Source organism: Lissotriton vulgaris, chromosome 1_1 (assembly GCF_964263255.1).
Source record: "Lissotriton vulgaris chromosome 1_1, aLisVul1.2, whole genome shotgun sequence".
In the NCBI taxonomy this organism is placed as follows: domain Eukaryota; kingdom Metazoa; phylum Chordata; class Amphibia; order Caudata; family Salamandridae; genus Lissotriton; species Lissotriton vulgaris.
In genome coordinates, this window is record NC_141685.1 from 952,903,429 (window position 1) to 952,924,491 (window position 21,063).

General features: G+C 45.5%; 1 protein-coding gene across 5 annotated transcripts in view; it reads right to left on the minus strand.

The window, feature by feature from the left end:
• Window positions 1–468: 468 nt before the first annotated feature.
• The window catches only part of RBMS2 (RNA binding motif single stranded interacting protein 2), a 285,759-nt gene continuing 265,164 nt past the window's right edge, over window positions 469–21,063 (minus strand). For 3 of the 5 annotated variants that reach the window (XM_086959473.1, XM_086959490.1, XM_086959482.1), the window contains exons 12-15: window positions 20,267–20,332; window positions 13,081–13,158; window positions 12,440–12,530; window positions 469–798 (exon numbers count right to left, since the gene is read on the minus strand). In XM_086959473.1, coding sequence (XP_086815599.1) covers window positions 12,447–12,530; window positions 13,081–13,158; window positions 20,267–20,332 — 228 coding nt within the window. In that variant the 3' untranslated portion in view covers window positions 469–798; window positions 12,440–12,446. The remainder of the gene's footprint in view (window positions 799–12,439; window positions 12,531–13,080; window positions 13,159–20,266; window positions 20,333–21,063) is intronic. The other 2 variants (XM_086959498.1, XM_086959507.1) reach the window with 1 other exon arrangement.

A 21,063-nucleotide genomic window follows, 5' to 3' on the forward strand; every position in this document is an offset into this window, starting at 1 on the left:
GTGATTTTAAGTTGCTGACTCATTTTAGTGTTTTACCTTAAAAAGTAAACAACAAAAAATACCCCAAATGATAGTGAATGTCATGAGCTTTCAATCTCCTGACACCAGGCACAACATTTGAAGACAGGAGTGGGCGGGGAGGGTGGTGAGAAAAAGAGACGGCTCCTGTACAAAAAACACCAAGTGCCTTTTTCTTTGTAATAGAAGAAAAATAGAATAAAAACAATTTAAAAAAAGAAAGTTTTTGCATAATCGTTTTTTCTCTCTCCTCAAAATCTTTAAAACAACAAAAAGAAGAGGAAAGACATGTGAGCGAGGGTTTGATGGTTTAGGGGGGTGAGAGGTGTCTGGTTCTTTCCCCCTTTTGCATCACGGCCTCCAAGTTTTTTTCTGTTTAAATTAAAAAAATCTTGTAATTCTACGATTTACTCTTTTAAAAAAAAAGAAAAAAGTTTTTTTCCTCTTATTAAAATAGACTTCTGTTCTCCTTTTTTTTCGATTTTCTTGTTTTGTTTTTCTTGTAGTTCTTTTCTGCCCCCTCCATAAATGTTTAGGTGTTGAAGGGTAATTGGGATTCTTTGCGGAAGGGATCTATGAGGGAGGCTTTGCCACTCCTTTGGTTCCTTTGTACGTAGAAAGTCTATTGCATTAAAAACGGCTTCTTTTGCACGAGGAAGGAAAGGGTTATCCATTCTTCTTCAGGGTGGCAGAGCTGAATGGGACGGTCCCGGCCAGAGGAAGGGGCTTGCATCTCACTGCCGGAAAAGGGTCGGGTTCTGAATCCTCAATTAGACGAATCTGTGGGAAAAATGGCACAATCAGATCTGTTGTGAGAAAAAGCATTACGTCAAACATGTATAGCACATTAGAGTAGAGTGACTTTTTTTGCATAGCCTGAACTATGAACTCAGTTGCCTCAGGAATGTGGGTGAATTCCCCTGGTGTGGATCTCTCATCCTGTCAGAATTCTGTCATCCTGCACTAGATGTTGCTCACAAGGGCCTTTATGAAACCAGCCTTTACATCAGTACAGGACATTATACACATCTTCACCTAGCAAATTTAGTTTCTCTTCACTTTCCAGTCCAGGTATCTGTCCCACATCCCTGGTGCTTTATGGTCCCTCTGTCATCCGGTTCTTCCTAGATCTCGTCCTAGTCCTGGGTCTCTGTTCCCTAGGCTGGTTCCTGGACCCTACGGTTATTCTGACTTTATGGCCTTTCTTTTGGCTCCGATTTACACTCCGTTCCAAGCTTTCCTATTCCTTCTTGTGTATTGCTGGTTTCCCTGGTCTTCCTCTTTCCAAGTCCCAGTTCTGCACTCTTCCTGATCTATCCTGTTACATGTGAACTCCTTGCCTAATGTTCTATGTATTCCAATCTTGAACAATACCTTGATTCCAGTCTTGCTTTGCCCTGAGCTCAGTCCCTGCTCCTGTGTTCCTCCCTTTGTCTTCCTGTCTGTTTCTATTATAATCTCAATTGTCTTTACTACCAAAGGTGCCAGTTAGAATCTGAGGCTTCTGCTTCTGGCACAGAGAACCACCTAAATATCTTTCTCCTTAGGAGCTGTTGGGTGTCTCCCTGAACTCTGTGTGATTAATCTGCTCTTTGCTTTCTTGTAAGGTCCTTTTAACACACTCTTGTAAGGTCCTTTTATCACTGTACAAGGAGCCTGCAAACTATCAACCATGATAGTTTGTTTTTCTCTCCCTTGGACCCTTTGTTGTAGTATTTCTTTTATTTTATAGTTTCCCTTTACAGACTTTTAGTTTCATGATCAAAGCCTGTTCCTGCCAACTCCAGTTCTCATCTTCTGCCTTCCCTTCCTTCCCAGGCTTCAGGGTATTATATGTTTTTTTTTTTTTTGCTACAGAGGCCTCACACAAACTCCCCCTGCTAGTCTCCTGATCCACATGGCAGAGGCAGCCATAAGTAAGGCACTGAGGCCTGATGTCTTCTACCGCAGAATGAGCTTCTCACACTGACCACCAGTCTACAGCAAATGTTCAACCACAGATGGCCCATCAAAGAGGCTGCATACCCATCCTGAAGTTTTGTAGCAGTTTCCATGCTGTAATAATTTGCAGCAATGCACTGTTTTCACATGTAAGTCATGTTTCCTTGTGATTGATTCTCTATTGCCCAACAAACTTGTTCAGCCTCAGTACCAAGGAGAAGGAAAACATTACTTACGCACAGAAGTAAAAGGTAAAGTCTATTTACCTTTAGCACTAGTTTTGCAGTTTGTTGTCTGTTACAAATTCACACGCTTTGCACATATATACCATTTAGTGCTAAGATCTGTAATAATTTTGTAAGTATTAAAAAAACATCCTGTTGCTGAACAGATAATATCTGTAATTAGTCTATATTAATGTTGACTAGAATCTAGGCTCCTCTAGGATTCAGTTTCATCTTGAAATTATTTGTGGAATAGTTGTACTGAAATTAAAAAACATCTTCTATGCCATGGCAGAAGAGGTTGTAATGTTGTTAGACGTGTTGGCAAGCATTTGAATTCAAGCAATAGCGCTTTTGAAGGTATTCACAAAGCAGCATATCATTTTTTATTTATTATTTCAGCTGGTTTAATCCTGTTTAAGATTGGATTTGGTTCTGTCTTCTCTCTTTTAGAATTTGCCATTGGATTCAACAGTAACTGGTAGCGAAGTGATAGCAATAACTGGCACATCCTACATTTCACTTTGATGGACAAGCCATTGACAGTGTTTCCCAAGCACTGATCAAAATATTCTTTGTTCTGATGTGGTTCTGGAAGCCTTCATAGCAACAATTATGTGTACAATTCACTCTACCAGCAACTGTTGGTGCTGAAAGAAAACTGGCAGGGCCATATACTAATTAATACGGAAATCTGCACTTACCATTCGTACAAAAAGATCCAAGGATGGTATTATATTTTGTCAGACTCTGCTATGCCTAATGTTTACAAATCGATGACTCTTCATGTCAAAGTAATAATTACAATAGACAGATGCTTTAAAAAAGTCACTTCAAGTTATCTCACTGGATGGGTTCAAAAGGTGGGTCCCTTAGTTTGATGAATAGAACAGTAAGGGCCTGATGTACAAAGGGGTTTTGCGTGCCCAAATGAGTTTTAGACCCATTTGAGCCCACAAAAAACCTGTGGCCCATGTACTAATCCCATTTTGTGAGTTGCAAATCAATTTGCGACTCGCAAAATAAGATAAGCGACTCGCTATTAGGAAGGGGCATTCCAAGGGCGTCCCTTCCTAATATCGACTCCTTAAGCTATGTATCAATGTTTTGCGACTGCAATTGCAGGTCGCAAAACACTTGCAGTTTACCACCCTTCTCAGAAGGGTGGTAAAGCACTCACAAACGGAAAGTGGTCCCGAGGGGACCCCTTCGCATTTGTGAATGCATGCACAAATATCTTTTAAGGACAGGCACTGGTCCCAAGAACCACTGCCAGTTCTTAAATGAAACTGAAAAGTTTCATATTTTTTCTTTTTAAATGCATCCAGTTTTCCTTTAAGGAAAACAGGCTGCATTAAAAAAATGCTATATTTAAAAACAGTCCCAGACATGGAGATCTGCTGACACCAACAGGCCACCATCCCTGGGAGTGGCAGCCATTCCCAAAGAGGTCGCTAATTGCGACAGCCTCATTAATATGCATGAGGCATGCAATTTGCGACCCCATTGGGAATCGCAAAAAGTGTCTAAGTCACGGTTGTGCATCACAATTAGCGAGTCGCAAATGCGACGCAATTTTTATTTGGCTGATTGGGGGGTCGTACATCTCACCCTAAATTCCCATAATCCAATAGCCTATCAGGTTTAAATGTCATTTTCAGCTCTTTCAAAGAATCTGCCACAACCACTAATTTGGAACTCACTGCTTATTTTTCTTCCTGTCTGAAAGTCATCCAGCACAAGCTTTGAATCATCTTAAATCTGTTCTCCAGTGTGGTGTTTGTCTCCTTTCTGTAGTTTAAGGCAAACCACTCAATTGCTGATTGCTTCCTTTATACTGTTTGAAGATTTATGACGTAGGAGAGATTTTGGTAGCTACCGCTCCATTGGCCTACAGGTCAAACACTTACTGAGCATAGATGTTTGCGAAGCAAAATTAGGAGTCTTATTTGCTAGAAAGTAACATTCCCTTATGTCTTCATTAAGGCATCTACAGAAAAGTCCTCTTCACTGAGTTTCCATCTGTTGAATAATGTTTTCCCCTGGCTACTCCCAGCAGCCTATGCTGCTTCTGTAAATTCCTAACATGTGCTAGAAAATATTTCCTAGCTTTAATCCAGTTGTAAGCCAGTGCTGGAGTACGCAAACAATCATGTGACATATTTGTGCTATGTGGGCAACATTCCCTGTCTTTGAGACAGCTGGACACTGCCGCTTTCTGTCTCTTTGCCAGTGGAGTATTGCTTGCTTCTGCCTGTTGCTGTGACAGAATGGTGAAATGAAATGAAAAGAGAATTTATAAAGCGCGGTAGCTGCCCAGAGGCGTCCTAGCGCATGGTACAGGCTGTTCTTACCCACTCAAGTAAGAGCTGTTTACTGTCTGCTTTGGGTTGTTTCCTCGTGTCTAGTCTTTGGTCAGCTTTTCTCTGGAGCTTGCAATGTTTCTTGCCCACTTGTCATGTTGGTGGAGAGGAATAGTAAACTAATCAGTCTTCAAACTAACCAGCACTACAAAACAAGTGTAAACATCTACTCTTTTTGGGCCTGTGAACATACAGGAAGGGCACTTACTGGTGAAGTTAAGAGCACGACCTGGCTTTATGGCCATGGCCAAGAGCAAAGATGGAGCCTCCTCGTTGAAGAGCTTTGGAAATTACTGGTCATGACCCAAGCAGAGAGGCTGGATGCTTAAGAGCATATAATCACCCTGAATAAAGGGCACACTACTCCTGCACTGCTTCAACTAACACTTATTTATCAACATAAGGATTAGCTACTTACCTGTAATCCTAGTTCTCTTCCAGGGGTATCCTCATCAAAGTCATAAGCATTAGAATATTCCCGCCCATGCGCGGGACCCCGGAAACACTATATTATATGTGCCCCACATATATATATATATATACATATATATATATAAATAATATATATATAAAAACAAGCAATAGCAGCCAAATCACATTAGAGCTGAAATATGCTGTGAAGAATTTCCACCATACATATATAATAAGCATTAGAAACATGAGAAACAACACCAAAGATTGTTTAGAAATTGTTTTAATGCTCAGAAAGCAGTAGAAATTCTCATAACTCACTGGAAGCCTAGGAAGCTCCCAGGCTGCATTGCAAACACACAGTCTAAAAAGACTGAAAAGCTAACCTGTAGCTGAATAGCAATAAACTGACACCGTGCCTTTAAGACACTCATGACCCCCTGTATCCCATCATGCCCCAGGGGTGACAGTTAGGTCAGTTGTTCTTTTCGGAGACTGAAAACAAACCCAAAAACAAATAGGTTAACAATATCTCCTTATTAAAGAGTATCCTTTGCCCGGGGAGGCGGGAGGGTTGCTTATGACTTTGATGAGGATACCCCTGGAAGAGAACTAGGATTACAGGTAAGTAACTAATCCTTCTCTTCCAGGGGATCCTCATCAATAGTCATAAGCATTAGAATAGAGTAGCGAGCCTCTCCTCATCCCTGCGGGCAAAGGAATGATAAGACAGTAATCTCATCCATAAGTCTGAGTAGACTATAGACTACCCAAACAGATTCCTCAAGGAAGCTTGCCCTACTTGAGTATCGGCCCTGGAACCAGATTCGAGGCAGTAATGCCTCGTAAAGGTATGCACTGATTTCCAGGTTGCAGCCTTGCATATTTCCGACATTGGAATGTCATGCAAGAAAGCCACTGTAGCGGCCTTCCCTCTAGTGGAAAGTGCTTTTGGAAACATCAACAAAGGTTTGCCTGCTAGTTGATAGGCCAACTTAATGCAAGAGACGATCCATCTGGAGATGGACCTCTTGGCTGCTGGAAAACCTGTTCTCATTGAGCCATAGTTCACAAACAGTTGGTCCGTTTTCCTAATCCCTTTAGTCTTTTCCAAATAAAACTTAAGCACTCTTTTAAGATCTAAGGAGTGAAGTGACCGCTCGGCTGGGGTCGTAGGATTTGGAAAAAAGGAAGGGAGGGAAATAGACTGATTTATATGAAAATCAGAAATGACCTTAGGCAAGAAAGATGGGTGAGCACTTAGGACTACTCTGTTGTGGTGGAATACAGTATATGGTTCCTTCGCAAAGAGCGCTTGTATCTCACTTACTCTGCGCGCAGAGGTAATCGCCACCAAAAAAGCTGCCTTCCAAGAGAGATGTTGTAAGGAAGCCTTGTGGATGGGCTCGAAAGGTGGAGACATTAACCTTGATAGAACTAGGTTCAATTCCCACGGAGGAGAAGGATTTCGCACCGGGGGATACACTTTCTTCAATCCCTGGAGGAAATCCTTGACCACTGGAACCTGAAAGAAAGACACCTGATCAGGCGATTTTCTGTATGCTGCAATAGCTGACAAATGCACTCTAATTGAAGTGTACTTTAAACCAGCAGTTGCGAGGGAAAGGAGGTATGGTAAGATGACGTCCTCTTGCCCCTTAGTCGGATCCAAATGATGATCTCTACACCACAAGTAAAACCTTTTCCACTTGAATGCATAGGATGCTCTCGTGGACGGTCTCTTAGCCTCCTTTAAAATGTTCATGCATTCGGGAGGCAAGTTCAAATGTCCATATTGCAGGACCTCAGGAGCCATGCTGTTAGGTTCAATGATGGGAGGTTGGGATGCATTATCCTCCCGTTCATTTTGCTCAACAGGTCCGGCCTGCAAGGGAGCCGTTTGTGTGGACACACAGACAGATGTAGAAGGTCCGGATACCACCACTGCCGAGGCCAATCCGGAGCAATCAGGATCATTTCCATGTTCGTCCTGAGGAGCTTGGAAACTACTCTCGGAATCAGCGCTAGGGGAGGAAACGCGTATGCGAACATCCCTGTCCAATCCAACAGTAGAGCGTTCCCCTGCGTCCCTGGCCTGTGGAACCTGGACGCGAAGGCGTGGCATTTGGTGTTTTCGTCGTCTGCAAACAAGTCTATGGATGGACGCCCCCAGCAACGAAAAAGTTCTTCTACTACTTCATCGCTTAGCACCCAGTCTGGCTGATCTTCGAAGTGCCTGCTGAGTGCATCTGCCTTGACGTTCAACTCGCCTGGAAGGTGCACCACCACTACTGTGAGACCTCGAGCGAGGAGCCAATGCCATATTGCCTGAGCCTCTCGAGATAGTGGTCGAGATCTTGTGCCTCCTTGTTTGTTCAGATAGAACATGGTTGTTGTATTGTCCGTCTGAACCAGGACTGAGTTGGATTCGATCGCTGGTAGGAAAGCTTTGAGAGCCAGGAATACCGCTCTGAGTTCCAGCATGTTGATGTGGTATGTCTGCTCCTGCGCAGACCACTGGCCTTGAATCTGAAGCGGACCCATGTGTGCTCCCCAGCCTTGCAGGGAGGCATCTGTTACTATAGACTGGGAAGGAATGGATTGGTGAAACGGCACCCCCACCATCACATTTTTTCTCCGAGTCCACCATCTGATGGCCTCTTTTGTCGCCTGGGAAAGATTGATTCGATCCTCCCAGCGTCCTGTCGCTTGGTCCCACTGATCCTCCAGAGCTTGTTGTGGAGGACGCATTCTCAGCCTGGCGTTTGGGATGAGAAAAATGCAGGACGCCATGGAACCCAGTAGAGATGCTACTTGTCGGGCTGTTGGAAGCCGAGATTCTAGCAGGATCCCACATTTCTGTTTCATGGAAAAAAGTCTCTCCTCCGAAGGAAACGCTTTTCCCAAGCTTGTGTCCAGAACGGAGCCTAGGTAGTGGATGGACTGTGTAGGCCGCTGGACTGACTTCTCCAGGTTTACATGGAGGCCGAGTCTGTGTAGCTGGTGCAGGCACAGTTGCAGATCGTGCGTTACTTGTACCGGAGATGGACCTTTTAGGAGCCAGTCGTCCAGGTATGGGTAAATGAAGAGACCCTTCTTGTGAAGAAAAGCAGCTACCACTGCCATGCATTTGGTGAAGACTCGTGGTGCGGACTTGAGACCGAAGGGTAACACCTTGTACTGGTAGTGTTTGTTCCCTACAACATATCTTAGGTACTTGCGATGTTGTTGCGCAATCGGGATGTGAAAGTACGCATCTTGCAGATCCACCGAACACATCCAATCTCCGGCTTGAAGATGTGGACATATCTGGTGAAGCGCTAACATGTGGAACTTTTCTTTGACGATGACTTTGTTTAGGAGTCGTAGGTCGAGTATTGGTCTGAACTTGTCCTCCTGATCTTTTTTGGGGACAAGGAAATATCTGGAGTAAACTCTTTTTCCTCTTAGAGCGAGATGAACCTCTTCTATCGCTCTTTTTTGCAGCAGGATTTTCACCTCTCGTCGGAGCAAGCTTAGCTGGTGAGGGCAAGAGCTCTTTGGCGGGATGCTCTTTGGAAGAGCACGGAAACGTATCCTGTATCCATTGCGCAGTATATTCAGCACCCACTGATCTTGTGTGATGCTGACCCACTCTGCCAGGTGTTGTGAAGCACTTCCTCCCACTGGAGTGGGCAACGGCGTCAGAGGAAGCCTCTGTTCAGGCCTTTCCTCCTCTTGTGGTGTTGGAGGACTGTTGGTGACCTCCTCTACCTCTGCTGGGCTTACCATGAAACTGGGGTTTCCCTTGAGTTTTGTTTTGGGACCACTGAGGGGTTTGAACTCTCTGTTGAGCCCCTCTCCCCCTGTTGGTCTTGAAGCGGCGCTTGAATTCCTTTTTCTTCTCCAAGCCCACCGCCTTCACCGTATCCAGCTCAGTCTTCATTCGGGTCATCTCCTCGTCCGCATGTTCGCCGAAGAGAGCGGACCCCGAAAAGGGAAGATTCAGAATCCGATGCTGAGCATCCGGTTTCAGACCTGTAAGGCGCAACCAGGCCGATCTTCTGGCACAAACTCCATGGGAATAGGAATGAGCCGAAAGCACCGCCCCATCCGCGGCCGTGCTTATCATCTGATTCGCCACCAGGCACCCCTCTGTAACAGTTTCTTCAAAGTCCTGCTGGTCCTCTTTCGGCAGCTTGGCTTTGAATCTTTCCATCGAGTCCCATAAGGCTCTGTCATATCGACCCAGAAGCGCAGCTGCACTAGCGACCTTAAGAGTGGAAGCAGCAGAGTTGCAAACCTTTCGACCCCAGGAGTCTTGAGTTTTGCTGTCCTTATCTGGCGGGACTGAAGAGGAACCAGCAACCGCATGTGTCTTCCTCGCCGCTGCCACAATCACAGAGTCTGCTGGAGGGTCAGATTTTACAAACACCGGGTCAGAAGCCGCCGGTTTGTGCTTCTTCTGAATGCGTGCTGGTACTGCTCTGATTGCTGCTGGGGTTAGGAAAACCTCCTTGACAGGGTCCATAATCCCCGGAACTAAAGGCAGCAGAGGTCTGGAGATGGCCTTCTTGTGTAAAGTTTCAAAAATGACTGTCGTTGTTACTTGAGGGACAGACATCTCGATGTTCAGTTTAAGAGCTCCTCTTTGCAGCACATCCAGATACGTGCCTATATCATCCACTGGGGAGGACCTGGACGTTGGACTATCCGTCAAAGTCGGGGAGTAGTCCCTCTTGGACGATCCGGTAGAAGAGGTTGAAGAAGTAGACGGAGTACGTCTGCGTCTACGGTGAGCACTGAGTCTCCGCTCCCGTGACCTCCTTGAACGCTCCTCCCATCTAGGGGAGCGAGATCTGATCCGATCTTCAGTCCGAGGTTCCTTTCTAGGAGATCGGGATGTTCTGGGAGATCTGGCTGGTGATCTCAGGGGCGATTTGCCCCTAGGAGAACGAGACCTTATCCGACCTTCCATTCGAGGTTCCCCTCTAGGAGATCGGGATCTTCTTGGCGCTTTGGTGGGTAGTCTCACAGGGGATGTGCGCCTGGGAGGGCTACGTTTGTCCATCTCCTCCACCAGATCTTGGAGAGGAGACCTGTGGTCTGGGCTGGCATATTCCTGCATACGCTTGGTAGCCCCAGCATCTCGCCAATGGTCCAAAGATCTGTACCATCTAGGTGACAGCCTGATTCTCCCTGTCGATGGATCTGGTCGACGCTCAGGAGTTCTGTGTATAGGGCTTTTGGACCTTGAATGTTCAGTTGAGGAGCCAGAGGACCGATAAGATGAATGGTGAGAAGCAGATTCCGTCACCATGATTGCATCTGAATGTCTCGACGTCGAGCGTTCTTTTCTCGCCGTCGAACGCCTTCGGGGAGTCGGAGGATCAAACAATTTCGACCCCGAATGTCCATGAGAGGATCTGTAGTCTCTTGACGTCGAGCGGCGATGAGTAGCCGTCGATGGAGCCCTCTGCTTCGACGTCGAACGGCGATGACCGGCCGTCGACGGAGTTCTCTGCCTCGAGGTCGAACGACGATGTCCTGTCGTCGACGGAAGCTTCTCTCTCGACGTCGAACGACGCTGTCCTGTCGTCGACGGAGATTCCTGCCTCGACGTCGAACGGCGATGGTCGGCCGTCGACGGAGATCTCTGCCTCGACGTCGAATGCCTGTGCGACGACGGCGGAGGGGTATTGGGCGCTGATGCTGCACTGACGGAGACTGCGTCCTCGACGCCGATCGACGAGCTAGTGTCGACGTCGGAGTTTCTGAGTTCTGTTTGACTTTTCATGTGCTGGAGATGCCCTGTACTGCTGCTTCTGTGAACGTGTCTGCAAGCAAGGCACTGTTGCAGAATACACAAAGGACTTTCAAGGGACTAACTGAAGATATCAGTTTCTGGGCTCCAGTTGCATTGGGCAATGGCTCAAAGGATTCAACTGTGGATTCAACTGTGTGGTCCTCCATCTCCTTTTGATCAATAGAATTTCCACAGCTCTTCACTCCTTTCAAGCAAGGAGTTATGCAATGTCCCTAAAATTAAACTACATTGCTGCCTTTTCAGCGAACTCATCAGAAACATACAAATTCTTTGGTGAACAGTGGTTTAGGGGCTTTCTCCTTCAACAGGTCAGTGGAAGCTGAAGTAAGTTTCAAATCCAATGCAGTAGTGTCCACTGCCCCAGTGGCCAGAGCGGAGACTCGTTTAAATGTAAAATCTTTGGCTCCGGAGTCTTTTTATGTTAGTGTGACATTCTGTCCAGTATGATGTTGAAGTCAAGGCAATATTGGTTGATTTTAAAATAAACAGCAGAGTTTCGGTAAGCCTGAACTTAAGTCTGAGCCTGCTTGTGTCATAAACCATCAGTTCGATAGTCTCCTGGAACGTGCAGGCCCTTCACTCTTTTAATCTCATTTCCTCCTGAAAGAAAACATGGCAGTAGAATTATAGCATCTTTACTGGAGTGTGCAGTTGAAAACCACATTGCAACTAAAGACGTGAACGTTCTTCTGAAACTCGCATTCAATTCAGTGATTAAGGATGGTGATCTTACTGTCACTACTGTATCAGCCTAGTTCAGTGCTTAATTTGAGCCTGTGGTTTCTGGTCCTGAGCACCAGCACTTTATTGTGAACACAGGCAACTATGACAGGCTGCCACATGGTGGCACTGTTTACCTTCTTTACAGATGTGCACAACAACTGTTGTTTCTAAATTCAATATACATGAAAAATGACTAATACCCTCTCCACAAGCCATTCTAATAGCTTTAAGGTCCTGAATAGTATGAATTGTCACAATTGTAGGAGTAGGATAGTAGCTGTGTTTGTATTGTCATTGAATCACTGGCAGGGGCTATGGGTAGTGCGAGCTGTAGTGGTCTCCTAAACAAGGACCATTGCACTTACTTTTCAACAAATTAGGCACTGGCCAAGTTTCAAACACTCATTCTGTCGATACCGAAAGATTGATTTTCAGATGTTTCAAACAACTGGTGATTCAACCTTTTGAGGCAAAGTACCTGATGCTAATAGACAGGAAACTATAAAACAGCACTGTGCTAAATGAGTGGAATTACGAATGCATTACCACGCAAGACCGCCAGACTATTGGCAGTATGATAAGACTACTGTGTAAGAGAATTATGTACAATAAACTGCGCAGAAATTGCCAAGTGAACATAACTGTTAGGAATACACCGGGTCACCACAGGAGTACTACATGTCAAATGAATGTGTCAAAGGAATGCAGAGTAACACAGTGTCTCAAAAGAAGCCAGAACAATAATGTAAATGCACCCAGGCTGCAGTATCACTGAATGAGTACTAGATTCTTATGCGACAAATGCACATGCCAAATGCACTGCATTCAGGGACTCCGATATTATGACATATGTGTCCTGAATACGAAACATGACAACAAACATCGGCCTAACTCTGTAGAACTACGTGTAACGGGGGAGTCCCAGCCATCTACTCCAACAGAGGACATCTTACCCTGGGTTTACTTGCTGTACTGGTAGGAGTAGGCAGCATGTTCGGAGGCGTTCTCCATGGTGACTTGCTGTGGAGGCTGGCCGCTGCTGTCCTGTGCGCAGTTAAAAGACAAAAAGACAGGTTCAAAGGCCATGCAGAACCCATCCACCCTCCCACAAATGCAGCTCTTAAAAAGGGGCGCGCTGACTGAGCTCAGAGGGCTTAAAGAGGTGTAGGGGACAAGCACGAGGACTGAGGTGCTCAGCTCAGGTTTGAGGAGCATTTGAGACACAGCGAATAGGGCTCATGGTGCAACAGCAGCAGGGCTGCAAGGGGCAGAGGTGAGGTGCACTGAGAATGCAGAGTGTTGCTTCTGGTGGTGAAACAGCACGAAGAGCCTCCGGGGACGATTGCACTGGCCAAGCAGCGCGGGTGCACCAGCTGGTCAGAAGAGAGGTGCAGTAGCAGAGCTACGTGTGGCCCAGTCCTAAAAGGTGGGGGGCTGCAGTGCTGTCAATTCCAGTCCAATATGGCATGATTCTGCACCTCTCCCTGCTGCTATGAACCCGAACATCAAACTCGTTGGGTACGTGCTGCTGAGGTCTGCCTGCTCACCCTACGGTCTTTCCATGGCCTCTGGGTATAAAAGGCGGCTGACTTACCTCCACGGAGACACTGGAAGGCACAGGTGTGTACTGAGGGATGTATGTTCCCTGCATAGCTGCAGCTGCTGGAAGGTACTGAAGGAAAAAACACAGGCAAGATGGAAGTCAGAGGAGGCCAAGCTTTCGAAGAGACCAAAGCCCATTATTGGGGAGAAGCAAAAGGTTTGACCAAGTTTGGAGGGTCTCATCACCCACGTGATAGGTAGGCTGTTGCCCCTCCTCCCACCAACAAAAGACTGACGCCCACATAGTCACAGTTGACAACAAATACTGACGTGCCATAACTGATAAGAAAATACACCATGCCTGGAGCACAAGAGAAGACATGAAAAACACCTTAGAAATGTGTAATGCAGTTAGTGATGATAAATAAACCTCTGAGGAAAATCAACTAATCCTCCCCTTTGATAGTAGGGTCAAGGGTGGTTCTACCTTCCGCTTTCCTGGAATGAACCAAATTCCAAAAGCTTCTACTATCTTTTGAATCTAAAGCCTTCTTGATCTCCTGCCATCTGTCTATTTCCCACTCAGACTTTGCATTTGCAATTGTTTTCTTGTAGGCCGCCCTAGCTTCCTTAATACAAAGAGTATCGACCTCTTTTAGTGAAGTCAACAATGCTAATTTAGCTTCCTTACAAGATTTCGAGTACCAAGATCTTTTGTCACCACCAGATTTATATTTAATAGGACTACTAGTAAAAAAGAAGTGCGCCACAACCAGAGCCATTTCTTGGTGTATTTTGCCTAAGTCGCTATCAACACCAAGCTTGGTTAAATTTTCTGCAGCAACACTTGCCCTCTCTAGCAAAGGTATAATGCCTGTGTACAATTTTGACATTATTTCACCCGATTGATTTACCTTAGACCATCTAATCCGTCTCCCTCCATCTGCAACAACCAGGTTATTTTGGTACAGCTCCTCAAGGGCTCTACCTAAACCCCCCCACTGAAAATCCAACTCCATAACTAGGGGGTTGTGGTCGCTTTCACTGCGTTCTTCTACGGAAAAGTCCACCACATTGTGTCATATCTCTACACTAATCAGAATATAATTGATAACCGTGGCCTGTCCACACCTCTTAAAGGTCGGACTCCCAGGGTTATCGCCAGGGAACCGACCATTGCAGGCCCTTAAAGAAAAAGTCAAAGTTAAGGAAGTTAACTGCAGGACTAGAGGAGTCCATCGAGTAATGGAATATCTATTGGGTGCCGGAATTGCCCAAGTGATGTCCTCCTCACTAGTAATTGGTTGGATAATTCCATTTAACGGTTCGAAGTGGCAATTGAAATCTCCACAAATTATAAAATTTAGATTCCCTGCCAATAAATTCAAGAGATTTAGCAGGCAATCTAACGTTGGTGATATTCCACCACACTGTGGAGAAGCGTGGCTCAGTGGTTAGAGGCGGCAGACCCGGAAGCTGAGATCGACCGTGGACCAGGGTTCGATTCCCTGCCTCGGCGGGTCTTGGGCTCAAAAAAGTCCACGGACTCGACAATTCTCGCTCTGGTGCCTACTCAACTCACGGGGTCACACTCTGCGACTCTGGGCAATAGCTTGCTTAATCTCCACTACGGCCCCTCGCGGTGGGATGCCTGGCTTTCACCTTGTGGACACCCTGCTGTGGTTTCTCACAGGGGAATACCAGGACGGGTTCCCTAAGCAAGCGCCGGGACGCTTACGGGCAGCTGTGCACTTTACAAGTCCAGCACATTTACATTTACATCACATTTACATTTACATTTACATTCACATTTACTGGCCTGGTCGAGAGTAAATATTAATAATGGCAAGTTTTGGTAGCTTCTTGTATGACAAGAGGATGCATGTGATGTCTGGGGACTGTGTCTCTACTCGTTTGATCTTACATCCTAGACGGGAGGCTACCCATATGCATAGCCCCCCCGACGGTCTACCCTTTGGACCTTTCACTGCACCCTCACAGTATTCTACAAAGCCTGCCCTATATTGTGGCTCTACCGCCCAAGTTTCCTGGAATAGGCATATCTCGTTGATCTAGTTTAGAGGCGAGGCCTGCTATATTCCAGGATAAGATTTTAGGGGCACCAGGAGTCAAATGTACACTCGACCTGTCGTTTCTCTCCAATAGGGATCTTTCAGCCAACCCAAGGCTGCAAATTCCATTGGAGGTCGGCACAGATTCTACTGGGCAATGATCAACTTTACCACTACCGTGGTTGCTTATATTTGGGGGGGATAACAGGCTCCAATTCCCCCAGTTTTTTGGGCTAAGCTGAACACTGTGTCCTTATTGACCCCTACTCCATCACATGGTCTTGGATATTGGTCTAGGTCCACACTCCCTGTTGCCCTTGGGATAACATATTCTTCCGGGATTATAACCTGATGTATATCAATTGGTGTCAGTCAATCCACCAGATCCAGTGCACTAAATCTGTTGTTAAGCGGTACTGCTGGCGGTTGCTCACCATTCTTCCCATTTGCCCTCGCAATCATCATGGCTGGCTGGCCCAACCTGCCCGCTGAAAACTCGTGGTTACCCTGGTTAGGCATAGAGTCTGAGCAGATGCAGAAATAACTTAGGGCCCTAGCCTGAATAGAAGATCGCAGGTTTATCAAGGAGCCCCAACAAACATGCTCTACGCCCTTGGATCTTCAAAATGAATGACAATACAATATCCTGCTATGTTTTTCAATCTACAGCCTACCCAACTCACCCTTCTCAAAAATAAAATTTTAGACTGTACCTCTTGCTGGAGTGGTCTATTGCTATTTAACCAATGTATTGTCTTATTTTTTAGTTGCTCATAAGATTCCAGTTTACCATGTTCTAGTTCTGGGACGCCAATCAGAACAGTAACATATGGTGAACACTCAGGGGGGAGGTCTAGGTGATGGTATGCATTTTTTACATCATTTCCAATAGGATTCCTCCTCTGGACTAGACCAGCTGTCTGAGATCGGCCCTGTAGTTTTCCATGGAACCTACGGCTATCACCCTGTGTCTCTACGGACGCTATAGTTCCCCCACTGGTTATTTGACTTGTTGGAAACCTTTCGTCGAGCTCCTGGCCCTACAATTGGTATTACATTAGTACCTGAGCATGATGCAAGATCCCCTCCTCCCACCTTCACCAACTCATTTCCTTGGCCACAACTCAGTGATTTATTCTTAGTGCCTCCCACAGTAGAGATTAATACAGACTCGAATTTCTCAAGCCTATTCTCAATTGATGAAAGTCTCGATAGAAGGGTTCCAAGGACAGTGACATAAGAACACCTATCTTTGCCCAATAAACATCATCATCAGCAGTCTGTGGCAGTCCAATAGCGTTTTCATCCGTGCTCACTACATTTCTTGCTAGCAATATTTTCTGGGGGACCTCAGTAGATGGAGGGTCTGCCTTTGAGCTCTCTCCCGGTTTACTTAGTTTGGAGACCTTGGGCTTCTTCCCCTTCTGTTGTGTCCTTCTTCGCTTCCTCTTCAAGATAGCCCCTTGTGCATGTTCCTTAGGTTTTGTGGGCTCTTTCTGGACTTCTGCGACACACATAACTGTGTTCTTAGATGAGTTTGTCAATGCGCCGCTCGGCGATAGCGTAGGATGTAAAAGGTCTCCGTCAATATTAGCTGCGGTTACAGCTCACTGCGAACTTGGGCTCTGCGTCTGGGATCCGGGAAAGGGGAGGGGCTGGGGGTTTCTCTCAGGTGAGCGAGCATTCATTATCCCCCCCAGTGATGATTGTTTGGAAAATACAGGGACCATAGAAAGTCTTCGCTCAGTGATGGCTATCTCATGGGCTAACACAGATGTAGCCCTCGTAATGAACTGGTCACTAGTTCCTGTGACATAGCCATTACCAGCTTTCCTCCTTCTCCCATCGTGAGTTGCCATTTCTTAGGTCAAGTGTATAAGAATTAGAGTATGACCAAGTAGTAATCAAATACCCACTTACTGAGGGGAAGAAACGACCATTGATGTTAGAGGTCTTAGAGAGGGGACCCAGTCCAGCCTCTCTCGGGCTCAAACGGGCCCGCCCTTGGCCCGGGCTTTACCCGGCGCGCGCCCACACACGAACCGCATAGCGGGGGCCGCAAGCTGTAATGTACGCGGCGGCAGGATGGCAATTACGGGGCTCCTGGTCGTTGGAGTCCCGAGTCTCAAGCCCGTGGCAGCAGAGGCAAAGAAAGGCACAGAACTCGCTACGAGCTTGATAGTAGGACTTTTTGTTTCCTGAGGGTCACGGGAGCATAATGGACTAGCCCTTGGCGTATCTTTAGAAATCTTTAAATCTACAGGAACTGTTTAAATGGCCTAGTTTTCAACATCGTGCGTACACCTCTAGACAGAAGTTTAAACCCATTAAAATTGGACTTATTCACACCAGCTGAGAGGAAAAATTGTTGAGAAGTAAACTTGAAGAAAAGACAATGAAATGACACAGGCGACATCCGGTTGTTGAAGCCACCCCCTTTTATTGGAACATTCCTACTGGCACAGCCGTCTCCAGTAATGAGGTATATAAACACCTACAAGGGGAGGAAGCAGTGGGAGAGAACTCTGATGCAACCCCCTACACCTGGAACTACCGCCCAAGTGTAATTGACACATCCCCACCATTTGTTTTAAAGAAGTTACAAAGTTTCTTTTGTTTGACTATAGTAGTCCCAGGCAAATATTACGCAATCTCACCCAAATCCAGGAAATCGGTTTCCAGTAAATCTTTGTACGCAGTCTTGCCACAGCCTGCCTGACATGCTCACAATACACCTCTCACCCATCTGTCTTAGTCAGCTGGGATGAGAGCCTGCACAGACCTTTACTGTCCTCATGAGTACCGAGAGACCAGCTCCCTCCAAACCTGATGCTTCAAGCATGCTGAGAGCAGCGCCAGGATTTGTTTAGTAGGGTAGCTGGGGCTCTGGCATGATGTTTGAAAAGAATTAGACCGGAGTGAGGAGGATGTGTCTGCACAAGTAGGTACATGTTTTTTAAAAAGAAAATCATGTGTATTTCTGTTTTGTATTCATTTCATGCCCCCCACCCATACGCCCACCCCTCCAATTGACGTATTTGCCAGCTGCCAATGCAAAACAGTTAATCTCATTCAGTAGAGTCCAAATCTGGCCATGAGGAGTGGTGGGCAGGGCTCCTTGAAGTGTTCAAGGGGAAAGGTGCCAACAACAAGTTTAAGAATAGCTCTGATGCTCCAGGTCTTGTGGTAAGCATTGGTTCCTGCTTCCTATGTTTGGACATTTTCTGGGGGTTTCTTCGACTGAAACATGCTCAGAATGGCTGAACTTAAATACTGATGCCTCTGCGTGGGTCTTGCTCAGTGTTACTTTGGCTGTTGGTGGCTCCGAGAGGGATGGTGAATACAGCATTAAAGGCACTTATAGTCTTGGAAAATAAGGTTAATGCTTGTAACAAAAACATTCTGATGGGAATATTAGAACACATTAGCTATCGTCCAAAGTATTAAGATGGAAATAGTGCATGACTAGAGTACTAAATGAAAGGTTCTGCTGTGCAAATACAGCATTCAATGGTATAAACCCACAGAGTTACAGGGCACTGACGTGAACATCTAGGAAAATACATTAAATGTACTTCACTATGACTGAATATGTACTTTATCACACCATCATACGTCGTGGAACCATTCTGATAAAGTTATCTGCAAGATACGGTACCATTCACACATTGTATCATAGCTAGATACCCGACTAATGATACCTGACTAGAAAGCAATCTGCTTAGGCCGAGCAATGAAAAACCACCCAATCATCTCAAGGAAACCTGGCAACATTTTCCCCACCCCCATCAATACACACAACACAATATAGAAATGCTTATCTAGCTAAAATTCAATTTACTGTCACAACAACCATCACAAACCAATAGTAAACTAGACATATCCCTGCCAAACAAACAGAACCAATCAATAAAAAATGCCAGATTCCTACGGTAAGGCTACCCAAATCAAGAAAGCTCTAGAGTGCCATACGAATGAAAAAAGCACGACACGAATGTGTATAACATAATTTCAATGCATTCGCTTAAGAATACTAAAGCATGGTGTGTAAAATACACGACTTTAGCAGAAGAACACTTCATTATGATGTGCTATACTTCAAAGTCCACGTGTTACCACAGAAATATAACTTTTCAGAGCCACCAATGCAGAGCACTCCTATAGAAAAAATGAACTTCAGGGAAGGTTTCATATAGTTACTTTATCAATGGTGCCGTGCAATAGCATTATTGTATAAACACTGCACTATGATGTGTCAAATTCCTACTAATTCCAAAAGAAACACTATGGACCTGATTTAGAGTTTGGCGGACAGGATACTCTTTCACCAAACCCCGGTCCACCTGCCTCATTTAATAATGGGCGGACCTTAACTTTAACAAAGGAAGTGCATTACATCGCCCAACCCTTTTAGGGTGGGTAGTGTAGTGTATTTTTTTCTGTCGGTTGCAGCCAAGAAAAACCCGACAGCGAGGAACAGAAAAAATGTAACTATGATTTTCAAAAACAAACTACTGCTTTAGCTGTTGGTTGAACAAAAACATTTGAAAACGTTTGCTAGATGGCCATCAAAACCGACAGCAGCCGTCCAGCTAACGTTTTGTACATTGAAAGGAATCGTCGTGATGGCGGTTCCTTTCAACGTACAGATATAACCGGTGGGCAAGTAGTAGTTTATGCTATTGTTCCATTAGGAAAACAGCTTTATACTGTGCCAAATCACAGTATTAGAGCAACACAGAGTTGGAAGAATCCCCGCTGCTGATAGAGACATCTGTAACTTTGTATGGGCCAGGGTAGCGACGCACCTTCTCGTATCTTTCTTCTGACAAGCCAGATAGGGGAAAGCAGGTGAAATTATGTGAACCAGTGGTAAGTCAACTCAAATGATAAGGGAAGAGAATAAGGGATGGAGGCAAACAGATTCCGCTTGGCTGCCATTACAGCTATACAGTATTTCCTATACCCAAGTGCCACTGCGTGTTTGACTGCCTGGGTGAAAAACATGACGTTTCTGTGGCTTCAAAGTACCATTCTGCAGGTTCCAGGTGCAGGATCTGGTAGCTGATGTGCCCGACGCCCACCAGTACCATTCAAAACTCGCGTTTTGATCCCGCCTCCACCCCATTCAAAAATGAAATAGCAAGTTGTGCGCTGCCTCCTTACTTGGAAGCTGTGACTTCTCGCCAGTTGCCAGAAGTAGTTTCCCCGAGAGCCGTCGTGATCCCGCCCCTGAAATAAACAGGAAACGAGACATAAGGGCAGAAGGACATATCCTGATACATACACCCAACAATAGCAAAACAGGCTAGGAGAGTGGAAGCAGGAACAAAAACAGGCAAACATGGGGCCACAGAAGGAGGGAACTTTGATCTAGACCTTGAGAGGGCAGGTTAAGGAAGTTATAATTTCACGTTGCAATAGCTTGTTTCTTCACAGTCTGCGATTAGAAGGTAAAAGCAGACATTTCCATTATAATAACATAACTACATGTTGCTATTTATGTGATTCTGTCGGATTGCCTAGGATGTAGAACATGGGTGCACCTGATAAGAGCCAGGATAAAAATGTCAAATGTCCACGGACATTTGTACTGGGTGACAAAATATGTATTGAATATATGTACTGACAAGCTGGTAAATAATAGGTAAAACTTGGCATTTCTGATATACAACAATTTGTCAAGAAAGCAATGATCACAATGCACAGTCAACCTGATCAGCAAGTTACTATGCCAGCCTGCTAGGGTGTACATGCATGGTTGGGACAGTCATATTCAGACGGAGAACTGTTTAACATCCTGGATGAGTATGAAGGTGAGATGAGGAGCAGACACTGCCGCTTTAATAATGTAAACACTTTGTACTAGACATGATGGTAAGAGGATGTATGCAGACCACATTTCCTATTTAGTAAATGTCTGCCTAGGCCCATCAATCTCATCAACAAATTGAATCCCCGCT